This window comes from Trematomus bernacchii, unplaced genomic scaffold (genome assembly GCF_902827165.1).
Source record: "Trematomus bernacchii unplaced genomic scaffold, fTreBer1.1, whole genome shotgun sequence".
NCBI lineage: Eukaryota > Metazoa > Chordata > Actinopteri > Perciformes > Nototheniidae > Trematomus > Trematomus bernacchii.
Genome location: NW_022987564.1, coordinates 19,887,115 through 19,914,204, shown reverse-complemented (window position 1 = coordinate 19,914,204; position 27,090 = coordinate 19,887,115). Strand labels below are relative to the sequence as shown.

General features: G+C 41.6%; 1 protein-coding gene across 1 annotated transcript in view; it reads right to left on the bottom strand.

The window, feature by feature from the left end:
• The window catches only part of LOC117477619 (sodium channel subunit beta-1-like), a 30,847-nt gene extending 6,222 nt beyond the window's left edge, over positions 1–24,625 (bottom strand). Inside the window, exons 1-4 of the mRNA XM_034124336.1 lie at positions 24,225–24,625; positions 15,038–15,152; positions 4,252–4,421; positions 188–425 (exon numbers count right to left, since the gene is read on the bottom strand). Of these exons, the coding sequence (XP_033980227.1) occupies positions 188–425; positions 4,252–4,421; positions 15,038–15,119 (490 nt within the window). The 5' untranslated portion in view covers positions 15,120–15,152; positions 24,225–24,625. The remainder of the gene's footprint in view (positions 1–187; positions 426–4,251; positions 4,422–15,037; positions 15,153–24,224) is intronic.
• Between the last annotated feature and the right edge of the window lie 2,465 nt (positions 24,626–27,090).

Here is a 27,090-nt window from a genome sequence, read left to right as displayed (position 1 = left end):
GATTGAACCAGCGACCTTCCTATTGGTGGAAGACCACTCACCTCCTGAGCCCCAAATCCGCCAAACTTAGGTTACTTCTTAACATCATTTTTTTTGCAGTGCTTGCTCTTAAACCCTGCTCCTAATGACTCGATCTGCTCTCCCATCACAGGCCCAGGAGTTGTAGACCTGCAGTAGAAGTCATCACCTTTGGCCACCACGGTGAGCTCCACCACCTTGCTGATGGTGGTGGTGTATTCATAGTTGTCGTAGAAGAGGATGCGATGGAAGAAGCACTGGTAGGTTCCCGAGTCGTTGAAGGTGACGTTGAGCAGGTATATGGACGCGTCTTGGATGTCGTTGCTCCTCTTACTTCCGTTCCAATCCACACGGTCCACGAAGACGTCGCTTTCCACGGTGGCGCCGTCCTCATTGTAGGTGTAGATCTGCAGAGACATCAAGGTCAGTCACAATGCTGCTCTGACAGAACACCAGTTACTTCTGCACATATATATTTCCACAAATAATGTACAATGTTCTATACAGTGGAGGAAATAAGTATTTGATCCCTTTCAGATTTTGTAAGTTTGCCCACTCGAAAAGAAATGAACAGTCTATATTTGTAATGGTAGGTTTATTTGAACAGTGAGAGAAAGAATATCAAAAAGAAAATCCAGAAATGGACATTATATAAAAGATTAAAATGTATTTGCATTGAACTGTGGGAAATAAGTATTTGATCCCCTTGTAAAACATGTGTTAGTACTTGTTGGACACACAGAGGTCAGACGCTTCTTGTAGTTGGTCTCCAGGTTTGTGCTCATCTCAGGAAGGATGGTGGTCCACTCCTCATGATCATCAATACCCCACGGGGCAAGAGCTTGTGTGGAGCCCCCCAGTGCGAGGGCTATTGATTGTTGATTAATGCTCATTTTATTTTTCTTCCATTTTCAAATAATGGCACCAACAGTTGTCTCCTTCTCACCAAGCTGCCTTCGGATGGTCTTGGAGCCAATCCTTACTTTCTTAAAGGAAGAGGACGTATGTAACCATCTGTGGGAGCCACAATCCTTGTTGGTTGCAAGGGGATCAAATACTTATTTCCCACAATGCAAATCAATTTGTATCTTTTATATAATGTCAGTTTCTGGATTTTCTTTTTGATAGTCTCTCTCTCATTAGTCAAATAAACCTACCATTGAAAAATGATAGACTGTTCATTTTTTTTGTAAGTGGGTAAACTTACAAAATTGGCAAGGGATCAAATACTTATTTCCTCCACTGTATGTATATAATGTATAGCTTTTGAATAATTATACCGTCTTATTTTGTTCTTTATTATTTAGAGTCGTTTTTACTTAACCTTGTTTCTTGTACTGCTGTAAAATGTGATGTTCTATATAACAAAGCTTTTCTTCTAACGAATTTTGAATAATTGCTCTGTCATTAGTGCGGGTAGTTAAGCATAATGAGACTAGGTAATACCCAAAGTCCCAAAGCTCCATATCAAGGTGTCCAATGTGTTTTTACTCTTTATATACAAGGGAACAACATTGTGTTTAGTGGTACACAATAAAAACAGATACCATTTTTACGTAAAGGAAAATACAGAGACAATAAGGTAAAATCCTGATCAAATAACAGTTTGAGGAAGATATCCAATATACAACTGCAATGTTAAATATCAAGGAAATGCTTGAGATAAAATAAAGAGATATTAAAGTGTACTCATATGCCTCTCTGCTGCCTTGACTATCTTGCTACTATATAACAAATTGCTTGTTGAATACAAAATAATGATCGATGATTTCTTTATGAATAACTGATTTTTTTATGAATAACTTGAACATTTAACTGAACACAAGACACCAATCTAAAAGGAAAAAAACTAATGAAACTCTCTTTCAATTAACTACAAATCACTTAATGCAATATTCAAACATTTTTTTTACCCAAAAGTCTGTTGTACATGATAGGCTAAGGGGCGGGACATCTCTAAGTTGTTGACCAATCACAACAGAGCCGGCCAGCTAACCAATCAGAGCAGACTGGGCTCTGGTTTCAGACAGAGGCTGCGTTTCACTTTGGTTAAATGGATTCCTTGCGTCCCTCACTTGCGTCGTTTCCCTGCGCTTAGTCCCTCCCACCAAGGAAGCATGGAGAGACGCAAGGAAACCACGAGAATCAGGGAAATGAGTTTTAAGAGCAATGGGACGTCCTTTCCTCCGGAGCGTCACGTAAAGCGACGTCCGTTTGTGATGACACCGCACAGCTGTTCGTCTGACAGCAGCTCTGTCCCCGTTGTTTTCACAAACACCCCCGCCTCCGTTAGTACACATTTACTGACATAAACATTTGTATCATCTGTTGTAGACCCAAATACATTAAATAAAATAAGAACTCATTCTCAAAAAAGATAAACGCCATTCTTAAAATGTATAAACGAACAATAGTTGGATTAATATTGATTAGAGTGCACAATAGAAATAAAATAATTGAGAGAAGAAAAAGAGATATGTGTTATCTATCAAAACCCAGTTAGATTAACATTCATTAATCATTGGATTGCACACTTTGTTTGTTTGTGTGGAAATGTAGCAAATTAACATTTTAAATAGCACTTAATGACTGACTGAATGGAAATGACAATAAATGAAAATGTAAAACGAAAAAAGCGATCATGAAAATGTTTCCAATAAATGAATAAAATGATTTTTGACCACTTTGTTGTTCAGATATATCACATATTTGTAACTGAATGATACATTAATTGAAACAAAACACAGTATAAACTGAGGAGTGACTCTCGTGAGTTTCATGTGTTTTCTTCACTCCGCTGGGAAACTCTGCTCTCATGTCAAGAAGCATCAGATCAGTGCATGCGCTGCATCGTCCAATCAGTGAGCGATACACAGTAAGGGGGCGGGGCGAGCGTCTGAGGATTTCATCGAAGGATGGTCTGGTGGTTCCTCGATTATCGCTCCTCGCTCCTCGGTCCTCGGTCCTCCGGCAAAAATAAGGCCATTGGGACGCTACTCAAGATGGCGCAGACAAATCAACTTCCGGTGAGACCGAGACCGAGGAGCGAGGAAATGAAAAATAAGAGAAGTGAAACGCAGCCAGAGGGTGAAAAGAGGTGCTGCAGCACATGGCAGTATGAGAACAATAGATTAGAGCATGGAGACATGTCACAGTAGAGGAACACAATATTCTGTATGTGTGTCCATGGGAGAGATTGTTTTCATTGACACATAAAAGGAGCATTAAGTCAAAATGTCAGCTGAAATTAATGTTGCTTTTTTATATAAAGGATTTCGATTTTATTGAAAATGTTATATAAGTCCAACTTACTGATCCATGCAGCTACATTATCTCATACATTATCAGGATCCAACCCGAGGTCATCACGGCTGTGTGTCATCTCTGGAGCTGTAATGATCTCTGTGGTGTAAAAATATCACCTGCATGTGAACCTCGGGATGACCTCGGCACTGGACTCTGTGATGCCATCAAGGGCGTCTATGGGTGTGTGAGAAGGGAGGGGAGCTCGGGTGCGCACTTTACAGTATATGCATGCATATAAAAATAGCTGTTGTCTGAAGGAGTGTGATTTCAGGGATGCTTGCACGACTAAAACTCCTTTAGAAGCACAAATACTTCCTGTGCTCCACAACATGCTGTGTCAGTAACATTATGTGCTGATGTTACGTGCCGCAGTTGGTGCTTGTGTGTGTGTGCTTTTGTGTGTGTGTCTCTCTCTCTCCCTGTTTGTCTCCAGGTGCAGCCTCTCCCCCAGGTGCTCCCAATCTCCAATCAGGGCCTCCTTAAAGGACCTGAGGAAGGCTGCAGTGGCCTCTCTCCTTCTCCTCTGGCTGCATGTGTGGTGTGGTGTGGTGTGGTGTAGTGTAGTGTAGTGTCTCGTAGTGTAGTGTCTCTGTGTGAGGCCTCTGTGTGAGGCCTAGTCTAACCTGTGTTTTGTTTATTGTTAGGAAATGTGCTACAGTTTACCTTTTTGTGTATTGTTTAATTTAGTCACTTTCTTTTAGAAGAAAGTTGTTCTTAGTTACTTTAAGTTTGTTTTGCAAATTGGCTGGTGAGCCTCTTTTCCTTTTTATTAATTAAAGCATCACTTTGTGGCTTCAGCAATCAGTTTCCTCTCCTTTTTCTCTCGCCCGGTTATTATTGTGTTTTGTTACTTCCCTTTGTACCCCTAGTTTAGGAGGGAACGTAACAGCTGACATCAGACATTTCCCAGCAATGATTTGCACTCACATGAAAGAAGTCGGGGTCTCCTTTGCTCCTGAAGAACCACTCGACGGTGGCAGTAGCCACCACCTCGGTCCTCCTCTTGCAGGAGATGCAGCCCAGTTTGAATCCCACACCCGCCACTGCCTCTGTGTCGGAGTCCACCTCGGCACAGGCCCCCCGGCCCTCGTACAGGGCTAAACAGGGAGGATATCACAACTCTGGGTTAGCACGGTGTGGCCACAACATTAAAAAAGGCTTGAATCATCTCAACTCACCTATCATATGAAAGGAAAATAAAAAGCACAACGAGGTTTGATACATCCTTGTCACCGGATTATGTTTTAGGAGCCTTAAAGAAATGTGGTTCTTCTTCTCTGTGGGTTCTTGTATGGAGTTCCAAAGTGTGTTGTTGAAGTTTTAAAAGATGAATGTGTCAGGCATCTGCCTACAGCCCTTCCTTATGGTTAATGTGCTTTAGGATGTGTCAACAGTGCTCAAGGTGGCAACAATTTCCTAGTGGTTGCAGGATGTATTGCCACAGATCACTACTGCTCCCTTATTTATCTCTATTCACCTGATGTATTCAAATCGTGGTTTTTAATTGTGCTTCTAATTAGATAACAGCACAATCCTGGTGACTCACAGTGCTCTCCAGATCAACACTCTGATATGTCATTATGTTGTCCCTTAGGCCTTTAATGTGAGATGCACAGAGCAATCATTGGACCTGCCGGGGGCCGTATGCACAGCTACACAAAGAATATGATAAATGTGTGTTTATATAAGGTGCAACATGCAAGCTACTGACTGTCTAGTACACCTTGACGCCAGTGCATTATATGATGTATGTGCAAGCTCTAGTTTAAGAAATGGCTACCTTTTTTACAGGCTACAGATTAAATACAGACCGATCTATTGGTGTTATAATATGTATCCTCTATTGGATCACTGAAAACACTGTCCTGGAATAGAGGCCTCCTCTCCTCGCAAATTCTCTATGCAAAAATGAATATTCCTCTCCTGTGATGAAGATGGAAGGATTTCACCTATCTAATGGCCCCGCACTACTGGAGATGCTCCTCTCATGCAGGCAGATACAATAGCCGCGTTCACACCGGAGTACTTTTCACCGTACTTTTCGCGTTTAGTTCCGTTAGTACCCCTTATGTCGCGTTCACACCAAAAAGTGTACTTAATCCCGGGAACTTTTACCCCCATTTTTAGTGCCTGCTGAGAGATGGTACTTTCCTGGGGGAAAAAAGTGCCCCAGTTCTGGTTGGCTGGGCGAATTGCAAACCACGCCCCGTACAACTCTGAAATGTTTTGTAGAGCCGCCATTTTATTATCCTCGCATTAGCATTATTAGCATTAGCATTAGCCCAGCGCACAAACGCAGAGAGACTAACTTATGGCAACACAAAATAAAACATGGGAGCGGTGGAGATGAGGAGGTGTCGGCGTTCTGGCGATTTACTCGGAAGGCTTCAGTAGAAGCTGCTGGGAGTCCCAGCAGCTTCTACTGAAGCTTCTAATTCTACTGAAGCCAGTCCCCAACTCCGGGGACTTCCGGCCGGGGACTCCGCCGTGAAGTTGTTTGCGGCCTGCAAGTAAACCCAAAGCAGAAGAAGACGAAGTGACGTCAGCGGCTCATTTGCGTAATCTTCCCTCAGGGAATTTATTCCAGTGTGAACGCGATCTGTACTAAGTGCCCTGGGGTACTAAGTGCCGGGGCACTAAGTGCCGGCACTAAATACGGCAAAGTACTTGGTGTGAACGTGGCTATTGCGTGAGCGCACGGGGGTGCAAAGAAAAAGCAAACCCTCCACAAAAGAACACAAAATCCGTCCTCCTGTGCCTGATAACGGTGTTTTCCCTGAGCCACAGCGGCACCTCTGTCGCTCAGATCAGAGGATGCTGCAGATGCACTGCGGTAAAAAACCTCCGTGTGTGACTGAGAGCGGATCCTGCGTGTGACGCCTGCTGTAGTTCCTGCCCCGCTGGTTTTAAACTGATGCTAGCTTAGCTTTGTCTGAAAACACTGTGGGGGCCTCAGCCTACGCCCTCACCTAGCGCACATATCACGTTTATTAAAGGGCTTTAATAGAGGTGGGAGCTGATATTATGGTGAACTGGCCCTTTAACTGAGCTCCATGGGGGCGTGGTCAGCCTAAAAATGGCATAGACAGATGATGCTCATTTAAAGGTCCCATGACATGGCCATTTCTACTGATCATAATTCCATTGTTGAGGTCTACTAGAATAGATTTACATTGTTCAATGTTCCAAAATCACATTGGTTTCTCATACAGCATCTCTGTATAGTATGTGTATTCACTTTCTGTCCTAAACGGCTTGTTGGAGCTCCTGCCCCCCCCCCTCCCTATGAGCCCACTGTGCTCTGATTGGTCAGCTCGCCCACTATGTTCTGATGAGTCCACCACCGTTACAGCGGAACATCAGTGATTATGTGTTCAGTGGCGGAGCTGGGGGGTGGCTGAATCCTGGCCACCCTATTGGCCACCCCAAACACCCTCACCACAGGGGCCCAAACAATTTTAGAACATTAAGAAAAAAATGTTTAAGTAACCTTTCATCATTCATCAAGAATTAACATTAAAGGTGGGGTAGGTAAGTTTGAGAAACCGGCTCGAGATACACTTTTTGTTATATTCCATGGAATGCTCTTAACATCCCGATAGCAATGAATATCTTAAAGGGGACCTATCATGCAAAATGCACTTTTGTACGTCTTTTATACATGAATATGTGTCCCCGGTGTTCCAGGGAACTCACCAAGTGTCAGAAAACACAATCCTCTCTATTTTACTCCATACCCAAATCTCTAAAAAAGGGGCTGCAACGGATCTGCTAAAAACTGATCCAGATTTGAACACTGTCCTGACGTCAGGACAGTGGCGCTACGGCTATTGGGCCAACTCCACCAATCAGGAGGAGACAGCCACGGCCATTGCCGTTCGAAAGCGCTGGAGACGCTGTAGTACATATGCCAGGCCTGTAAGTGGAGCTGTCGTCTGCCACAAAAGCAGCGAAGAAGACTTCCCGCCCATAGTTACCATGGTTACCCTTCTGTTTATTCTCCGCTGTGGCTTTTTTTCTCCCTCCCCGAGGCAAGCGTTTGCTCCCGCTGCAATGCAATCCCTCCCCGTCGAGGCAAGCACTGTAATTCTCTCCGGTTAGTCCACCAGCAGATGACAAACACCCAGCTCTCCGCCTCTTCCAAGGAACGAGGGAACCGTGCGGCAGAGTTTCAGTTTGTTTCGCCGGTCAAGATGTCCGTTAAAGTTTAAATCTTCCGGACAAAATTAGAAAAGTGCCGGTCAAAGGTCTTCTTTGTTATTTATTGAGCTTTAAAACAAATGAATAACGACTCTATATAATAAAATACGGAGGACGGAGATCTCTTTTTCTCCCCCTCTTCTGACAGCCCAGCAGCTGATCAGAGCACAGCTCCCCTCTCCTGCAGGGGGTCAGCAGAATCAGACCCGTAGACAGCAAACAGCACATAGAGCGAAATGAGGCATGGCTAAAATGCATGATCTGTTTGGTATTTTGAAAACAGAAACGTATAAATATACCTTATATAGGTATGGCCCTACAATATATCATTTAAATATAGCATGATAAGTTCACTTTAAGTGCTTTGACAAAAAATCCATACAAAAATGTAATCTGTGGAAGCCGTAGTACTGTAAAAAGCACGACCAATCATTTTAGCCGGCCCGGCTAAAATAACTGGATGGCCTACCTGCCTGTCAGCCTTCCATCTGTGCACACACTTATCTCGTGCCCTCATTGGTCATGTACACGTTCGTGTGTGTTGGAGGAGGGGCTCTGTAAGGAAGTGGCAGATTTTTTCCGGCTGTGTATTTTCAAAATACTCAAAAATCGAGCTGGTTTCTCCAAAATTATTAATAATAATATACTAAGCTGACATTAATGGCGCGTTTCCACTACAGCGCGCAGCCCGGTTTAAGAGGGCTGTGACGTCAGCGGCCCGTTTGTGGTTGCGTTTCCACTTGGCCTAGTACCGGCCGGCTGGTCCTAATTCTCAGTTTTTCTGGCCTCATAAAATCGTGGGGCCAGGGCCAGAGACAACCGGGCTGTGTTTGTGACGTCAACGCTCTCGGCTGCTGATTGGTCGGAGAGAATCGTCACAATCTGCGCGCGAGATAATCCATTTTTACAAACAGCATTTTTGTTAACAGAGGAGCTACAACAATGGCAAAGAAAAGCACACCATGGTCGGTCGAGGAAGTGACGACGTCCATTATATTGCAGATGATAAGGTCCAGCGGGTGCTCGACGGGACAACTCGCAATATCAAAGTCTTTCAGGAGGTCTCTACACAGACACTGGACTCTCCAACGGCGTTACTGGAGTCTGCATGGTACGTTTTTGCTAACGCTGTTATTTGCTTGAAAGCTTTGTGTCCCTGCTTTGTGTCCCTATCTGTTTTAAAGCTCACTTCTAACAAATAAGTCTATTTTATCCTTACATTTATGTTCGACAACCCCGATGGAGCCCCGAAGGCTAGCTAGGCAGATAGCATTAGCGAGAGCTATTGTTTGCTAACACCATATGTGCCATTGTTTACGTTCAGTTTGTCTTTTCTATAGTTGTTGTTGCTATTTATAGTATTGTGCTGCAGTAGTTTGTGGAATTTACAAGTCATGTTTCTGTTCTAGATGATTACATTGGGACTAGCGAGGAGGAACAGTTCCGAACAACGTCCTCTGCATCAACAGCACAAACCGAGGAGGAGAGGATCTGGCCCTGCAGGAACGGCAACTGGCCCAGCAGAATCAATGCCATGTCTTATCTTATTGCTTGTTGATAAATAATTGCACCCACCAGCGATCGCACAGAAAGATGGCATCATCTAGGCGTCCCTCTGCAGTCAGAAATATCATAAACACCATCGTCCACAAAGCACTGTACAGGGGTTTATGGATTTAAGAGAATACTTATCACAGTGAAACCTTTATCATCTGTTGCAATTAAAGCAAATAAGAGAATAAATACTTGGTTAAATAATACATTTTAACTCTTTAGCAGGACAACTCTGCATACTGTTTGAAATTGAGTTTGCTAGCTTGAGGTCCTCCTCTAAAACATAACATTACATATTTTGTAATGGTATTAAGAATACATGATAAATACATGTAGAAAAATTACTCAATTGTAATACCCTCGTTGTGCTAGACTCAAACACATTGCTTATATATTTCAAAGAGAAGAGAACAAAAGAAAACACCTATACAAAGAGAGCGGTGCACAGCGCTTAATATTTACTTGCACTATATTTCTGTTGATCTGGGTTATTGTGTTGCACTGTTGGAGGAGCCTGTGACCTAAGATGTTCATTGTCATAACTACACTAGCTATGTTCGTATGACAAAATAAAAACCTTGAACCTTGAGGCTGTGTCTTTCAGACAAACCATCATAATCATATTATTTTATGCTGTGGATACTTTAGCCTCCATCCATGTTAACAATTTTTTACACTTGCATTTATGAATATAGTTCTGTTGTGTTTTACACTTTTGTATTTATGTTTATAGTTTGCTTTGATATTTGCTTAATTTATTAGATTATTATTATGGGGGCAGTACTGGTGCTTGAAATTCAAATATTTACTAAATAGTCAATTCTGATAACATTTTTTTGGTTTAAATAATTTGACAAACACATGTATGTGAAAAAGAAAAGATGTATTTATGTTCAATACAATACAATGAATATTTAGGTATTACACGTAGGTTTTCCTCAGGCATCCTGAAGTTCTCCACCCACTGAGTGTGTGAAAGATGGAACAATCACATTCCACCACTCGGTAGCTCGGTCGGTAACTTCTGAAATACACAAACAAAAGCATACATATTTTAATACGTAAAAGTGGTAGCTACAATTAATTAAATACTTGAAATACTTTGGTCGTATAGGGAGCGTGAGCCTAAACACATTGCTAGTTAGCGAACGTTAGCTTACCAAGTAGCATTGTAGTTAGTAGTGATTCGAGTCGTCCTGTAGTCTCTGCGGCGTAGGAGGACTGCCCGAACTCTCGCGTCAGCTTCTTCTATACCTCGTCTTGCTATACGTCGCCTCTTTCGAAACAACTCTTGTCTATTTCTTGTGATAATAAACCACACAGCAAAAAACAAGCAAACGATCGCTTTCACATCTCCATTGTTGTGTCGCATTGAAGATGACGTCACGGCAGTTTTAAGCAGCGTCGCTCCGCCTACACTGTGTTACTATAGATACTGACCCGGTTCCTAAACTGTAATGGAAACGCGCCACAAAGTGAGCTGGTCCTAACGAGGCCGGGCGCGGCCAAAGGAGGCCGAGCGGGGCCGAGCGAGGCTGTGTAGTGGAAACGCGGCATAAGTAGCCTACTGTTAATATCTTCACAGAAAAGTCAGAGGTTTTTCATTTCACTGCTCTTTTAGCTGACATTTAATAAATGCAGGTACATTTTTAGCAGCTATTCATACTAAATCAGTTGTCCCTCCCCCTGGTGCCAGGACCAACAGATCCATCTTTAGGCTCAGCAGCCCTGTCCCCCCATAATGCTGAACCTTAACCAGCTTTTCTCCCAACTGAAGGAGGTGAGCAGCATTGTGTTGAATGACATGCCACTTAACATATCTGAAGGGAGACTGGAATACAAAATATATATATATATATATATATATATATATATATATATATATATATATATATATATATATATATATATATATATATATATATATATATATCTAAACAAAAAGCTAACATCTAATTTCAATTATACATTTCAAACACAGTATTTTTCCACATATTTAAAGTGGACCTATCATGCTATATTTAAATGATATATTGTAGACCCCAAAATGGCCGCTGGTTCCATCCTGGCCACCCCACTGAAAATGTCCTGGCTCCGCCACTGTATGTGTTACAATGGCGTTTGATAGCAACCAGAAAATGACACCAGTAATGACAAACAGATGAGAATGCTGCGTGGGGTCTGGGTGCAAAAAAAAAAAGCATGTCATGACCCCTTTAATGCCTGATACTCATGTACCACAATCATATTCTTTTTTTTTTTGAACGATGATCCAGAAAGTTTATTGTAATACTTATTGTAATAATAATTTAGTATATTTGTTTTGGCACTGAACCTTGTGTAATAGATTTTGTGATATTTGTGTAATATAACAACATATTTGATGTTATTTTTAGGTTGCCTTGCTCAACCACAGGCAGTGTGTGTGTGTGTGTGTGTGTGTGTGTGTGTGTGTGTGTGTGTGTGTGTGTGTGTGTGTGTGTGTGTGTGTGTGTGTGTGTGTGTGTGTGTGTGTGTGTGTGTGTGTGTCGCATTAGACTGTTAATAATCTGTATTATGTTAATTTCAACATACACCTTTTAAAATATATATTTTTTACTTTTAAAGATACATTTTCAGATTGCAGGTTCCTCAACAGTGCATTTACAAGACATTCAAAAATATATATAAAAAACAAGCACACAAACTATAGTTATGTAGGAAACTGAGTCCAGTAAAATGTAATAGAATATGACAAAACGCTGGGTTACGTATTGTAACCCTTGTTATATTAACACAGGCGGAGCCCTCTACTGGACACTATGGGTACTACCCTCTATGCAAGCATTCACCTACTGAGATTTCTATAGACGTAGCCGGCCCCGGGGCGGGCCTAGCTGAATGCGCACGCATCTCACCGTATAAAAGGAGGCCTCGCCTCCTGACTATCATCCTACACCTCTCTTCAGCGAGCGGAATAGGACAGACAGTGCCCTGAGTAGAGGGCTCCGCCTGTGTTAATATAACAAGGGTTACAATACGTAACCCGGCATTATATCTCTCACAGGCTCCGCCCTCTACTGGACTCTATGGGTACAGTGGGTGGAGCCCTGATGTATATGCGCACTGTCGTCCAACAACATCATTCCACCCTACTGCCCCTGACCGGCTTTTCTGGTCAGCAGCTGCTGCCCCACATTCTCCTTTAACCCGGTTGTGACCGTGGAGAAGTCTGGGCTGCGGCTGAAAGAGCACACTCTGCTGGCCTTACCTCGCAGAAAGTGTGCTCAAACAACAGTGCTGAGGGCCCCCCCCCCCTCCGCCCATAGGCAGATGGGGAGAATCCCCAGCCCTGTATGGGCTCACTGTGCACCTACTTCTCTGAGTCCCAAGGATCACAGGGAGAGTGCAAGTGCCCATGCCCCACACTCAAACACTGACCCCGTGCAGAGTGTGTGTGGACTAAAGTGTGGAGGGCTACCCCCCTCCTGCCTCTCGGGGGGTAGCCCTTCCGCCCCGTAATGGGCCAGTGCGCACCTCGCCCATCCCGGGACCCCTCAGAGGGCCCGGGAAAGGCGAAGGCGCATTACGTCCGGGGAGGGGGTCAGATGCCTACTGACCCACAGCCCCACCCCCCCTCACCAGTCCTGTGTTGCCCCAGCAAGCACAGACGAGGAGAAAGAGCCAGACATGTCCAAGAGATAAAACTTTATGAAGGGGCCTGGCGTTGACCAAGACGCCGCTGTGCATATATCCTCCACACTCACACCGTTGAATAAGGCTGTTGACACAGCTACAGCCCGTGTGGAGTGCGCACGAATCCCCGTGGGGCAGGCTCTCCCCGCCTACATACGATATGATACGATACGATATACTTTACTGTCCCCGTAAGGAAATTTGTTCTGGACTCCGTCATACATGTACATATACAAACATAGTAGACATTAAGAGACATACACATATCATCAGTCATACACCGTTTGAACAAACACAATACACACACGTACATACTGACAATGGCGACCTATTGCACAACCCTCATGGCCAACATTTAAAAAGTACATTTCATTACATTTGACTACATTTCATTTCATGTGAATGTCAAGAAGCTTAATGGACATCGGTAGGAATGAGTGCTTATAGCGGTTCAGCCTGCTCCTGGGAACCCTGAATCTTCTACCAGAAGGTAGGAGCTGGAATTCTGTCAGAATTCTGTCTGAAAACCTGTCCGTAGGCATGTGCAATGCACTCGCAGAGCCAGGCGTTTCTTGGACAGAGCTTTCCCGATCACCCCGCCCCCGACGCACACAAACAGCTGTTCAGTGCGTCTAAAGGCCGCTACACACCCACTTGAGACCAAAGAACGCGTACCGAAGGCGTCCCGACTTTTACGTCAGCTTCGTCGGCTGCGTCGGCTACGTCGCCCGCTACGCCGCCCGTCTACGAACACACCGCAAATACTTCAGTCGACGAGTGGCAATAACTGTCCTTACCAGCAGGCAGCGGTAGTGTGTATTCGTCATTCAAAAGAGGAAACAACCGGAAGACAGACTGCCTTTTATACACCAAGAGAAGAAGAACAGACTGAGTGATATAAACAAACAAACACAGCGTCTGGCCAGGCGGTTTGTTACTCCATTGTGGCAGATGAGGCATTTCCCCTGAAGGAGCACCTGATGAAGCCCTATCCGAACCGCAGGCTAGCTGTAGAGCAACGCATCTTCAACTACAGGCTGTCGCGGGCTCGGAGGGTGGTAGAAAATGCCTTTGGCATCCTAGCCAACCGTTTTCGGGTCTTTCTCACCACCATAAACATTCAAGACACTGCCAAAGTGGAGGCCATTGTTTTGGCTTGCTGTGGTCTGCACAACTTCCTGCGCACAGAGAACTGTAGCGCATACATGGCGGGAGTTGTTGACCAGGAAGGACCTGATCATGGCACTGTCCCAGGAAGATGGAGACAAGACCCTGAACTACAGCAGGCCACCCTGCCACACACCACCAATAATCCAGCTCGAGCCAAGCAGCACAGGGATGAACTATGCCAATATTTTAACGGTGTCGGTGCAGTGCCTTTTCAGTGGGATAAGATATAGCAAATATGTCTAAAGAACTGTACAATGTCAACAATCGACTACAATACGATAAAAATAGTGTGTAATACAATAAAAAAAAAGAGTTTGCCAAATATGTCTAATGCTGTGTTATCAATGGCTGTAGTATCAAGGTACGAAATAAAGTTTTCTATTGCCTATCCTGCTATTTGTGTTTATTCTTTTAATCACACAGCGATAATAAAAAATAAAAAATGTGCCTACATAACTGCCAGTAGCAGCCGCACATTATTATTGGTTTAACTACTAACAGTATATTTTTAACACATTTTAAAATGACCATCTTGAACAGCTACAACGTTAAAATACTTCTAGGCAGATTGTGGAGGATAATGGGAGAAAGAATAGAGGGGCAGACAGAAACACCCATCTGAATAATGGCCACTTCTTGCAAAATTTACATGACTTTCCCGACGCCTCCCGCGGCCGATTCAACATGTTGAATCGGCCGCGGGAGGCGTCCGGAGGTGTGAAGAGGTGCCGTAAAGAGACGACGGTGCGGGACACACAAACCTGAGTAGGGCGCCACGAATGCCCGACTGCCTCTGACGGCCTCTGACTCCCAAAATCGGACTGGTGTGTCCGGGCCTTAAGGGCAGCCGTGCGCTCCACATACCATGCTAGCGCGCACCGGGCAGAGGAGGTGCAGTTTAGCTTCCCTGGCCCCACCATGGGGGGGAAGACTAAAACCCCCTAACTGAATAGCCCTCGACCTGAACGCACTCCTTAGGCTCTTGGGCACAAAGGAGGGGTTCGGTCTGAGTGTCGCGCCGCTCCGGTCACCCCGAATCAGTAAACAGCTCGGGTGCACCGACAGAGCGGTTAACTCGGACACTCTTTTAAGGAAAGATAGTGGATGTACTTACCTTGACCCCGCGCTGGCTGAGGAAACAGAGAGACAAGAGCGAAGCCTAGCAGGCAGAGACTCAGTCCGACTGAGAAATGCATCCTGGAAGCAGCAGACAGGAGGGCACGACACACCTGGAGAAGTAAAAACAAGTATGAGAAAGACAGATGAGTGAGGAGAAAGCAGGCGAATGAGACACAGGTAAAATAACTCGAAGGAAAGAGTGAGTCAAATAAGGAAGCACAAGGATTTGAGGAGTAGAAATTGAAGAAAAAGAGATTGTGTGAGGGGTATTGTGGGAGAAGGGGGTGTGAGAGAGGAGCACAGAGAAAGCTAAAGGGATTTAAACACCGTGAGAAAGGATTCAAATCTCTGTCGCACAAAAATAGCATGTGGTTTTAGCAGGTATGGATTTGTAAAAGTAGAGAAAGAAAATATGAATAGACACCTATCTGTAGGTAAAGCCATCCTTTGATGATATACAGACATGTTCACTTACATCACAGATGTTATGACCCTGTCCCTCCCATCAAATCTCTTGCAAACTGATGACCAATTTTCTACAGTTTTTGTAACTGCAAAAATCTCTGGTTTTCCAAATAACATCTGTTTTGCTACTTCTGTAAGTGTTCCCTTTTAGATGCACAAGTCAAGATCTATTATGAAAAACAATTATTTGCCATTTTTGGACGTTAACAAACTACTTGCTCATCAAGATAAAGCACATAAAGTAGTGACTCTAACACATTAGTATACTAAGTGCATAAAAACATCTCACTGTCACAGCGTCTCCATGGCTGCATCACACATAAAGCACAACAATCCCTGCAGAAGATTGAAGGTGCAACAAGCAACACAACTGTGACCATACAAGCGATCTAACACCTGGATCTGATCAATGCCAGTAAAAACACAATAAATGTCGACGGATTTACCAATATACCCCTACAATGTACTTCAAAACGTTTTTCTTGGTTGAGAGAAAACAAAACGTGACAGCTTTGGAAATGTATTGTAAGTCAAGCTAATGTATGCACTCTGCAACCAGCTTGAAACAGCAACAACTAAAATTAGCTAGCTGGCTTCTAGGTTGCATGCCTTATGACTAACTCACGTGAAAAGCCTTCTCATCAAGTTGTAACCTTCCAAATTCATGACTGTCTTCAAGTTTAATGGAAAACAAAAGTTGCATGCTGTCCTTACTTTGAACAAAATTCACATTTTCCGAAGTTCAACCTTGTCCAGCATCGAATAGTCAGTTAAGCCCCTCCCAATCAGAATCGAACCCAATCAATCAATCAATTATTGGTTACACCTGAGCATCCAATGCTATTAGATTTATACTTAAATATAAATCATTAAAGCCTGTACCGAATACTTAAGAAAAATAAATTAATAAATTGTCTCCTAAGGTAAATATCAGTTTTGAATAAAAAGAAAAATCCTGTAGGCCTACCCAAGAATCACATACATTTAGGCTATTCTGTGTGATAATGTTTTTATAAAGATTTGTGATAGGCCTATGGTCAGAATGCAAAGCCTATTGATGTTTTACAGGTTCAAATAGGATACACCTTTGAACACATACTGTTGGAACCTTTGCATAAAACGTTTAATAATTGTAATATCGTATCCTTTTTGTAGGCTGACGACTGCCACCAACATGTGTGTTTATTGATTGTACTTTTTAAGAGAAGATTGTAGTCATTCACTGCCATTTGTTTTCTGTAAGACATTTGAAATTTAGGCTAGACAGCCTACTTTCACTTAAAGGTCCCTTTGAGGTCTACTAGAATAGATTAACATTGTTCAATGTTCCAAAATCACATTGGTTTCTCATACAGCATCTCTGTATAGTATGTGTATTTACTCTCTGTCCTACACGGCTTGTTGGAGCTCCTGCCCCCCCCCCCCCCCTATGAAAGGAAAATAAAAAGCACAACGAGGTTTGATACATCCATGTCACCGGATTATGTTTTAGGAGCCTTAAAGAAATGTGGTTCTTCTTCTCTGTGGGTTCTTGTATGGAGTTCCAAAGTGTGTTGTTGAAGTTTTAAAAGATGAATGTGTCAGGCATCTGCCTACAGCCCTTCCTTATGGTTAATGTGCTTTAGGATGTGTCAACAGTGCTCAAGGTGGCAACAATTTCCTAGTGGTTGCAGGATGTATTGCCACAGATCACTACTGCTCCCTTATTTATCTCTATTCACCTGATGTATTCAAATCGTGGTTTTTAATTGTGCTTCTAATTAGATAACAGCACAATCCTGGTGACTCACAGTGCTCTCCAGATCAACACTCTGATATGTCATTATGTTGTCCCTTAGGCCTTTAATGTGAGATGCACAGAGCAATCATTGGACCTGCCGGGGGCCGTATGCACAGCTACACAAAGAATATGATAAATGTGTGTTTATATAAGGTGCAACATGCAAGCTACTGACTGTCTAGTACACCTTGACGCCAGTGCATATAATGATGTATGTGCAAGCTCTAGTTTAAGAAATGGCTACCTTTTTTACAGGCTACAGATTAAATACAGACCGATCTATTGGTGTTATAATATGACGAAGGTACGTTTTAACCGTTTGTTTTTTAGTTCTAATTGAAAAAAAAAAAAAAAACAGAAATGGTTTGTTTTTTTGTTTTTCAATTTTGCCCCAAAACGGAAAAACGGAAATTCAGCTCGTTTTAATGTTTTCTGTCCACACAGCGGCTTTGGAAAAAGCTTGCCGGCTGGCGTGTCTGAAGCTCGACCAACAACAAATCACATGAATCTCCCGCCCCTGAGACACAAGCAGCGGTTTGATTGGCTAGAGCTTGTACTGGCATATGATTTGATTGGCTGACGCTTCCACCGAAAGCTTCAGAAGCTTCAAAAGTTGCTCAACTTTTGAAGCCTGAGATGCCTGGAAAGCTCCGCTCTGCTTCCCACAATGCAGTTCGGCGAAAAGTGAGGCAAAGTGACGTTGGCGTTGGAAGATTTTTTTAGCGCTGCTGTGTGGACGTACCGTTACTGTTAAAACAAGTATACCACTCAATGTTTCGTTTCCATAGGTGGGTGGGTCTCCAGTGCCTCCTTGCTTCTGATTGGCTAGTTTGCCCTATGCTTGCGCTGTACTCTTCAAAATAAAGGCTCTAACTCTTTGCACAGTGCAAAAACGACAAGCTTCTGCTATCTTTGATGAGCGATAACATTATTTTTGGCCATACGTTTTTCATAAGACTGATGAAGTTGGAATCAGTTGTAGTTACAACTATCCCAAATACTATGAAATACTTTTACTGTGTACTTCTTGATACTCTCCTGTCAAAGTCCCCTCCCTAGTACAACAATGCCTGTCTTGCTGCTATATGTGATGAGCAATACAAATACTTTTAAGTTCTTAAGAAGACTGATCATTTTGGACTCAGTAGTTAGACTATAGCGAAAAGACTATAAAATACTTTTATTTTGTACAGAGAAATCCTCTGTCAAAGTCCACCCTGAATACCCCATGCAGATGCTCCTGTTGTCTGTCAAACACAAGCAGAAACATTACTTTCCAAAAATGGAAAGTTATCTTGGTCCCGCTCCCCACGTGAAAAACAGGGTACGTTTAGTGCTGCTAATGTAATGAAAATGGCTCCAGGCCCCACAAGATACGCTGTCAGCCATGTCTAAGACCTGAAGTCAGCATTGAGCTCTTCATAACACCATCAATAGAGGATTGATGAAATAATATACTTGAGATTATGAATTTAAAGGTGAGGTGCATGCATGGGGACAGTTAGGAGTTGGGTGGGAACCACTTACAAGCTCATTCATTTTGGCAGGAGTGCAGAAATCAAAAAAGGGAGGCAACGGCATGCCTTTGGAATGCTGACACTGGAAGGGAAATATTTCCATATTGACCCCAAAACACAATACATGTTACTATCCTTGATAATATACTGTACATTTCTGAAATGCCAAAATTGTACTTGGAAATAATATAGATCCTTTAACCATAGCAAAAAGATCATCCTTTAAAATGTTACGTCAATCAGTGAGATTTTATGGTGATTTATATATTTTACAATGGTCACATAATAGGAATTACGGATGTATAATGCTGTGGGTGGAGGGGGAGGTGGGTGTAGTGTTTTATTTAAATGGGTATTTAGATAGTCAACTAAGAAACATAAAGTACTTGAAACATACATTTTGGTAACAATTTTGAATATGATCATTTTCTTGAGCTTTAAACTCCTGGGGTCAAAATGACCACCAAGGATAGAGGGTGTAAAGCAAATGTGAAGATAAAGGAGGGTTAAGAATACATTATATAGCAGTTTTTTGTTTTACAATATCCTAAAGTCTATTTTTAACACACTATTGAGTTGGCTTTTTCATTACATTTAAAATATAAATTGTACCTAAAATAATACTGAGTGAGCAGGGTATACATATTCACACCATATGCAATCATAGGATATTTTTAGTTCGAAAGATATTTGTCCAAATTGACTACAAAATAGTACAAATGCAAAACATAAAAACAAATGTTTTTTGGTGAGTGAAGTCCAAAGCCTTATTATAGATTCTTTGATTGTGTAATTACAAGGTGAGAGAAAATAGATCCACATCGTCCTATTCAACTTGTATTTTTCAATTTTTTTGTACATTTTTCTCAGAAAAACCTTTTCTAAATTAAAGTAAATTATTTAAAAAGGTTGAGTGATAAGACTAAAATAGTTGAAATTGAACGTAAACTATGTCTAACACCACTCCTGAAATTGACTTTGGTTGAAGTTTATTATAATATTGATATTATATAAAGATCTATATATAACATTGATTAAGCCCTTTTAAAATATATATATATATATATATTTTGTATAATGTTATGGGCTGATAGTGCCTTATTTTCAATTTTATTAATACAGCAGATGAAAAGATTTGCAGGAGGATCAATTATTCATAGGTGTCATTGGCTCTTAGATAAAGGCAATATCTGTTTGCTAACCTCAGATATTGATTTATTTAAATAACTAGTGACCTTCGAATACATATTGCAAACATAGCCTTAAAAAGGTGCAGCAAAAGGACTTCAAATATTACTTAAAGACTGGACTTTTTAATTCAGTCAAGAGAAGAGAAAAGAGAATAAAGAAAATAAAATTGTTATAAGGGGTGATGTAACATTAATGACAGACATAATATGGCTAGGGAAGCTGTGGCTGATTGTGCGTGATCTTCGGATCAGGGGGGAACTGGTTCAATCTCCACTGCAGTCAGCATGTCGTTGTGTCCCTGGGCTTCACCCCAAATAGCTCCTGTGAGGATTGTCCACAGTATTGAGTGTATGTAAGGTAAAAGCAACTAACAAGTGACATGTAGAGGTCAGTGGCACATTTTGTGATCATGGGGCATCACCCTTGTGTACAGCATCAGGACAATATCTCTATGGAGTCAGACACTGAAAGTGTGCTGGAGGCTGATGCGTTGACTGGGAGTGATGGAAAGATGAGGCTGATGAGACTGAAGAATCTGCGAGGAACGAACTAGGGGCTGAGAAATAATCATATTTTAACCCTTTAATTGCCAGACCAAGAAGAAATCTATGGACAAATTATTTCTTTGCATTTTTTTATCAAATAGGACACAAATAACCTTTTTTTACTGACCACACAGTTTTTGTTTTTATTTTTATGAGCCTCTACCAACTGGTCGTGCTGGCCTTGGTAAAAGTGCATTTTCAACAATCATCATACAGTTCAGTATTTGTATGCATCAAACTCAAATAAAACACAAACTCAAATACATTTTTTTTCTTGTATCGAAGATGAGCAATATATACAACCAGATATATTCATAAAAAATAATAATTGTAAAAAGAAAAAGAAATGGAAAAAATTAATGTAAAGTGTTTTTCATTATAAAAAAAAGACTTGCTCATCTTACTGTAGATGCTGAATTGGCCTAACAACAAACAACTGGCCTAACAGCAAATGTCTATATCCTGTGTTGGCCTAACTTGCTCATCTGTATGCAACTTTGGGCTGAATGCCATGCATGAAAGGTGCTATATAAATTATTATCGCTCTTTCACTCTGAGACTCATAAGGCAGTACTAGATTTAGTAATATTACCATGAATCTAGCTATTTACCGTATTTTATTGGAAAACATCTCTGAAACTCTGAAAAAGTCATATTGCTAGTTTACAATATGAAGGCCAATTCGACCGGTTGGTTGAGCATACACCCTTGTTACAAAAATGTTTTCAAGTTATATAATTCTGTTCAGTAAGTGCTCTGACACTAAAATATGTCAAAATTGATATGGTTACCTTACAAAAGTTGACCAAAAAGAGTGATTTCTTCAGGAGTGATTTTTAGCATGCCAACTTTCTCAGTGGAAGCTAGCTGAAGGGCATTCTGTTCGAACCACAGTGACATCTAGAGGTTGTTTTGTGCATAACATGTCAACCAAACGGTAGAGCTGGCTGAATCAGATGGAGTTACACTTTTTTATTGTTTTTTCAACAAGATATCAAAACACAAAATGTGCTCTCCCAAATGGTGGCGCTGGCTGTTAAAGGATAGCATCATCATAAGAGGCCAACAAGAGTGACAGGGTGTGTCACTTTGCTGAAGGATAGACCAGCTATCCAGGATATTCTCTGAAGATTTCCCAAGGGGTAAAAGCTGCTGCTGGAGTACTGACTGGAAGTAGTACTGATATCATGTCTACCATATCCTCTTAAAATACTCTGTCCAACAATATAAGTCTAATGACACATTTTTATTTAAGATGCATTCTTGTACTAAGGAGGGGAATTTGAAAGAGAATACCTGAAAAAGTACTTGTTGGTTTGGTTAAATTAGTATACCGAGTCAAACAGTATCACTCTCATTAAGAATTTATGGCAGAAAATAATTGTATCTCTCATCAAAGATAGCAGAAAACATGCATTATTGTACTCAAGAGGGGAGTTTGACAGAGTACACAGTAAAAGTACTCTAAATAGTATTTATCAATCCTCAACCTCCAAGCTGTTTTAATATAGTTTTGAAGAAAAAACCCAGCTCGATGATGACTTGACCACGCAAACGGGAAATACGGCCGAATCAATTCAGCAGTGTCAGTAACATCAAACAGAGAGATACTCATACTTTATAAGATAGGGATTCATGGCTGACAGTGCAAGACAGACAGACAGATAGACAGATCGCGAGACAGACAGACAGACAGACCGACAGACACGCACACACATACGCACACACACGGACAGACTGTCTTCTGTATGTTTTGCATGTAGCCATATATTCAATGTATATTTGTGCAAACACGCACTGCACTGTCTAGGCAAAGAGTATGAACCTTTATTTTGAAGAGTACAGCGCAAGCATAGGGCAAACTAGCCAATCAGAAGCAAGGAGGCACTGGAGACCCACCCATCTATAGAAACGAAACATTGAGTGGTATACTCAGTACTCAAGTTGTAAAAAGAAATCAGGGGGGGATGGTGGATTTGATTATATGGGGACATAATTTTAGCTGATAACCCGCAGAGGGTGGGAGACCAACCAGCATAAAGATAATTATTATACTCCTAAAACAACATCCTGTTATGGATGTTCAGATACTCCTGTCATTGCTCTTGACAAAGGCACCTCAGAATTAGAGTCGGTCCGGGCTGCCATGGCACCACTAACATTTAGGGTCAAATGCAGAGGACAATTAGTGCAAAATCTTTTTTTCACTTTAATTTAAAGGGGGGGGAGGGGATAAAAAAAATGTGGTTATAATGGAAGTCTATGGTACAAATCTTGTAGGTTAACAGTCCCTCATTTATTATTCAGATTGATCAGCTGATGATACTAATAATAAAGTCAAATTTGTTTTTAGAATATTTAATTATAGTGTATTTTTTCAAAAAAGCAGATACTGGTATACGATCAAAACTGGTATCTAAAGGGTTAATTTTGTATCGTGATTAATTAAATCATTATGTAAATGTAACACTTCATGAAAAAATTGAGGAAAAAAATTAGAACAAAATTGATCCGTCATCATTTTATTGTAGTTCAAATACAAATCTTTTATGTTAATATTCCCAATGTTACTTTTTTTAACAGGGCATTAAGTGCAAATTGAAATTGTTTACAAAATATGAAAATATATTAAAAGATTATACAGATAATACAAAATAGGACCAATGTTGTCAATGGCTGCCTACTCCACTCTCCCCCATCTCATAGAAGTTTCCAAAGATTTTCATAATCATGCTTTTTGGTCTCAATTTTTCTGGCTCTTGCTTTCGGATTGTTAGCTAAGCAATGGCTTTGAAGCCAAGTCTTGACATATACATCTGGTCTGAACTTGCCAACACACTTGATGAAAAGCAAGGCTGACATGCTTTTTACCTCTAGGGAGCTTCTAGTTGTGGTTAACATGTTCATCTGACTAAACCCACGTTCACACTCAGCTGTGGAGATGACCAGAGTGTTCACTGCTTGAAGGAGGGGTTTCAGCTCTGCTGGTGCTGGTGGTATCATTTCATCAACAGTTTTGAGTCTTACCGGCTAGCTAACACGAGAGAAAAACGTAGCTAAACTCCAAACTAAGTTGTTATTGCTGCTTATATCCATAGATTCCACCTTTGGTGACTAAAGTAATGAGTAATGACTAAGATTACTGACTCTTGACTTACCTGAAATGTTATTTTTAGTCTTTTTAAAGATGAAGTCCCTCAGATTGCGTTGTCCTCCTGGTCGCTTGGCCATTGTGATAACCGTTACCTGCGCTAGTGCTGCTATGCAGCTTCTGGCATCAATCAAACGGGCACATCACGGCACTCGCATAGCATAGCGTCAGTGACTTGGTAAAAATGTCATTGCATGTGTGCGTGCTCCCTCGCCCACAGTATTTTACTCAATATGCGCAAAATGAATGTTGAAATAGCAGTAATACCAGTGCCACGTTCATTGATAAAATAACATAAGGGATGGAAAGGGGGGATGGCAGTTTTAGAAGGGGGATGATTTTGACCCTTTTTATTTCAGGGAGGATGCCATCCCCCCTCATCCCCCCTCAACTCGAGTACTGGTTGTTTTAACAGTAAGAACAGAAAAACGAAAAAACGATTTTGGGGCAAAACTGAAAAACAAAACAACGACCCATTTCTGTTTTTGTTGTTGTTTCAATTAGAACTAAAAAAACAAACGGTTAAAACGTACCTTCGTCCTCCTCTCCTCGAGTCGTGTCCTCGCAGAAAAAAAGAATATTCCTCTCCTGTGATGAAGATGGAAGGATTTCACCTATCTAATGGCCCCGCACTACTGGAGATGCTCCTCTCATGCGGGCAGATAAATTGCGTGAGCGCACGGGGGTGCAAAGAAAAAGCAAACCCTCCACAAAAGAACACAAAATCCGTCCTCCTGTGCCTGATAACGGTGTTTTCCCTGAGCCACAGCGGCACCTCTGTCGCTCAGATCAGAGGATGCTGCAGATGCACTGCGGTAAAAAACCTCCGTGTGTGACTGAGAGCGGATCCTGCGTGTGACGCCTGCTGTAGTTCCTGCCCCGCTGGTTTTAAACTGATGCTAGCTTAGCTTTGTCTGAAAACACTGCGGGGGCCTCAGCCTACGCCCTCACCTAGCGCACATATCACGTTTATTAAAGGGCTTTAATAGAGGTGGGAGCTGATATTATGGGGAACTGGCCCTTTAACTGAGCTCCATGGGGGCGTGGTCAGCCTAAAAATGGCATAGACAGATGATGCTCATTTAAAGGTCCCATGACATGGCCATTTCTACTGATCATAATTCCATTGTTGAGGTCTACTAGAATAGATTTACATTGTTCAATGTTCCAAAATCACATTGGTTTCTCATACAGCATCTCTGTATAGTATGTGTATTCACTCTCTGTCCTAAACGGCTTGTTGGAGCTCCTGCCCCCCCCTCCCTATGAGCCCACTGTGCTCTGATTGGTCAGCTCGCCCACTATGTTCTGATGAGTCCACCACTGTTACAGCGAAACATCAGTGATTATGTGTTCAGTGGCGGAGCTGGGGGGTGGCTGAATCCTGGGCACCCTATTGGCCACCCCAAACACCCTCACCACGGGGGCCCAAACAATTTTAGAACATTAAGAAAAAAATGTTTAAGTAACCTTTCATCATTCATCAAGAATTAACATTAAAGGTGGGGTAGGTAAGTTTGAGAAACCGGCTCGAGATACACTTTTTGTTATATTCCATGGAATGCTCTTAACATCGTAACAACGTGTATTTTCAAATTCTACCGCACTCGAGCTGGTTTCTCCAAAATTGCCTACCCCACCTTTTAAGGCGAGACACCCCAGGCAAAAACATCGTTTTTCATGCACTGGTCAATTTTGAGATTTTGTGCTATTTTGATTCCATAACATGTTTTCTTTCAGGCTTTTGGAAGGAAAACGTACAAAATACACATTTAGATGTTTATTTTACTATAGTTTGTCTATTTGCGTCTGTAGATTTCTCCTAAATTCACCAAAAGTTAGCATTCTAACGTAACATAAAGTACCGCGACCGCTGTTTGCACCATGTCATCAGAGATATCGCTGGAAAGCTCCATCTCTCCTGCACAATCCCATCCGATCCAAATATGGTCATTTCCTTTGTATCAGCAACCAATCGTGAAAGTACAAAGGGGTCTTAAACCAAGAAACGAAATCTCATTGGCTGGTGTCAATTTCTGACAACGTGATTCGTTCAGATGCGTCACGTGGTGTGCTAAAACACTTCCTGGTTAGCATTTCGCTAGAAATTTAAATCTCAAAATGGCAAAAGAACGGCGAAAAAAACGTTCACAGAGAAGACGAAAACAATTGTCACTTGCACGAAGCAAGGTTATACACAAAACAAATGACCCCGAACATGAAATACCTTCACGAGTGCGTCGAGGCGCAAGCTGTCATCCAAAGAACAGGAGGGTTTAGGTAGCGCCACACTGCAATCTTTAAAGGTCGTTTTCTCAAAATGAGTTTTTTCTCCTACTCTGAGTTCGAAATGTCCACTTCAGTAGCACGTACATACACCAAACCTTCCAGTTATATTCCTATCAATATTATGAAGGCTTTTACAGAAGGGTTTGTTCATATATCATTCATAACCTGAATTATATAACATTTTATACCTAAAAATATGGCAAAAATTGATATTTTAGGTCTGTTGACCTTCTGATTTATGGAGTGATAAAAAGAGATATCCAAAATCCCTTCTGTAAAAGCCTTAGATATTAATATGACTACAAAATGAAACAAGAATTTTGAACCTGGCTTTATCCAAAGTTCAGATTTCGGTTCCTGAAATGTGTTAAAATATGCGCATATTTAATGAGATAATGGATCATTTGCATATTTAAACATGCTATTTCAGAGAACTTGTAGTACAAAAAACAATTGCCTTATTGTAAGTAATTAACTGGAGAAATTTCTAGCTGATATCTTTAACCTGTTTAGCCCTGAGCCTGTTTTCCAGGTCTCAGGCTCGAAAATTACATTCCCAGAACAAATGACCATATCTTCCCTTCTAAAAGGGTTAAATTAATAATCTTTTTTCTCAAAGTAATAATAAACCTGTGAGTTGGATGTAGAAGAGTCAGAACAATATAGATGTTTTTTATTTTAAAGAAAATTCAGATTGAACATAGTAAAAAACTGTAAATGATAGTGTCCGTCCAAAAATTCTTTTTTACTTATAGTGAAAACTACCCTTGGATGATGGGTTAGTAGACTAAAAGCTTCAGGAATCCAAAGTACAACATATAATAAGTACCCTGTATCAAGATTGGTGCAAAACAAGTGACATTTGACCTTTTTAGAGAGGTTTAGCAAAAACAACTCCACCTCTGAGGTGATTTGGGTGAAAATGTTTTTTTTTTCATATCTCTGGCCCCCCTTGGTCGATTTTGATGGTTGACACCTCTTTCTGACTGTTAGAGCCAATAGAATCGAAGGGGGATGCCCCCACACACACTCGTTGTGAAAACAAACGGTGGGGGCTTCGCGCATGCAGGTTTGCACCAGAGTGAAGCGATCTCTCGCTCTGACATCTGG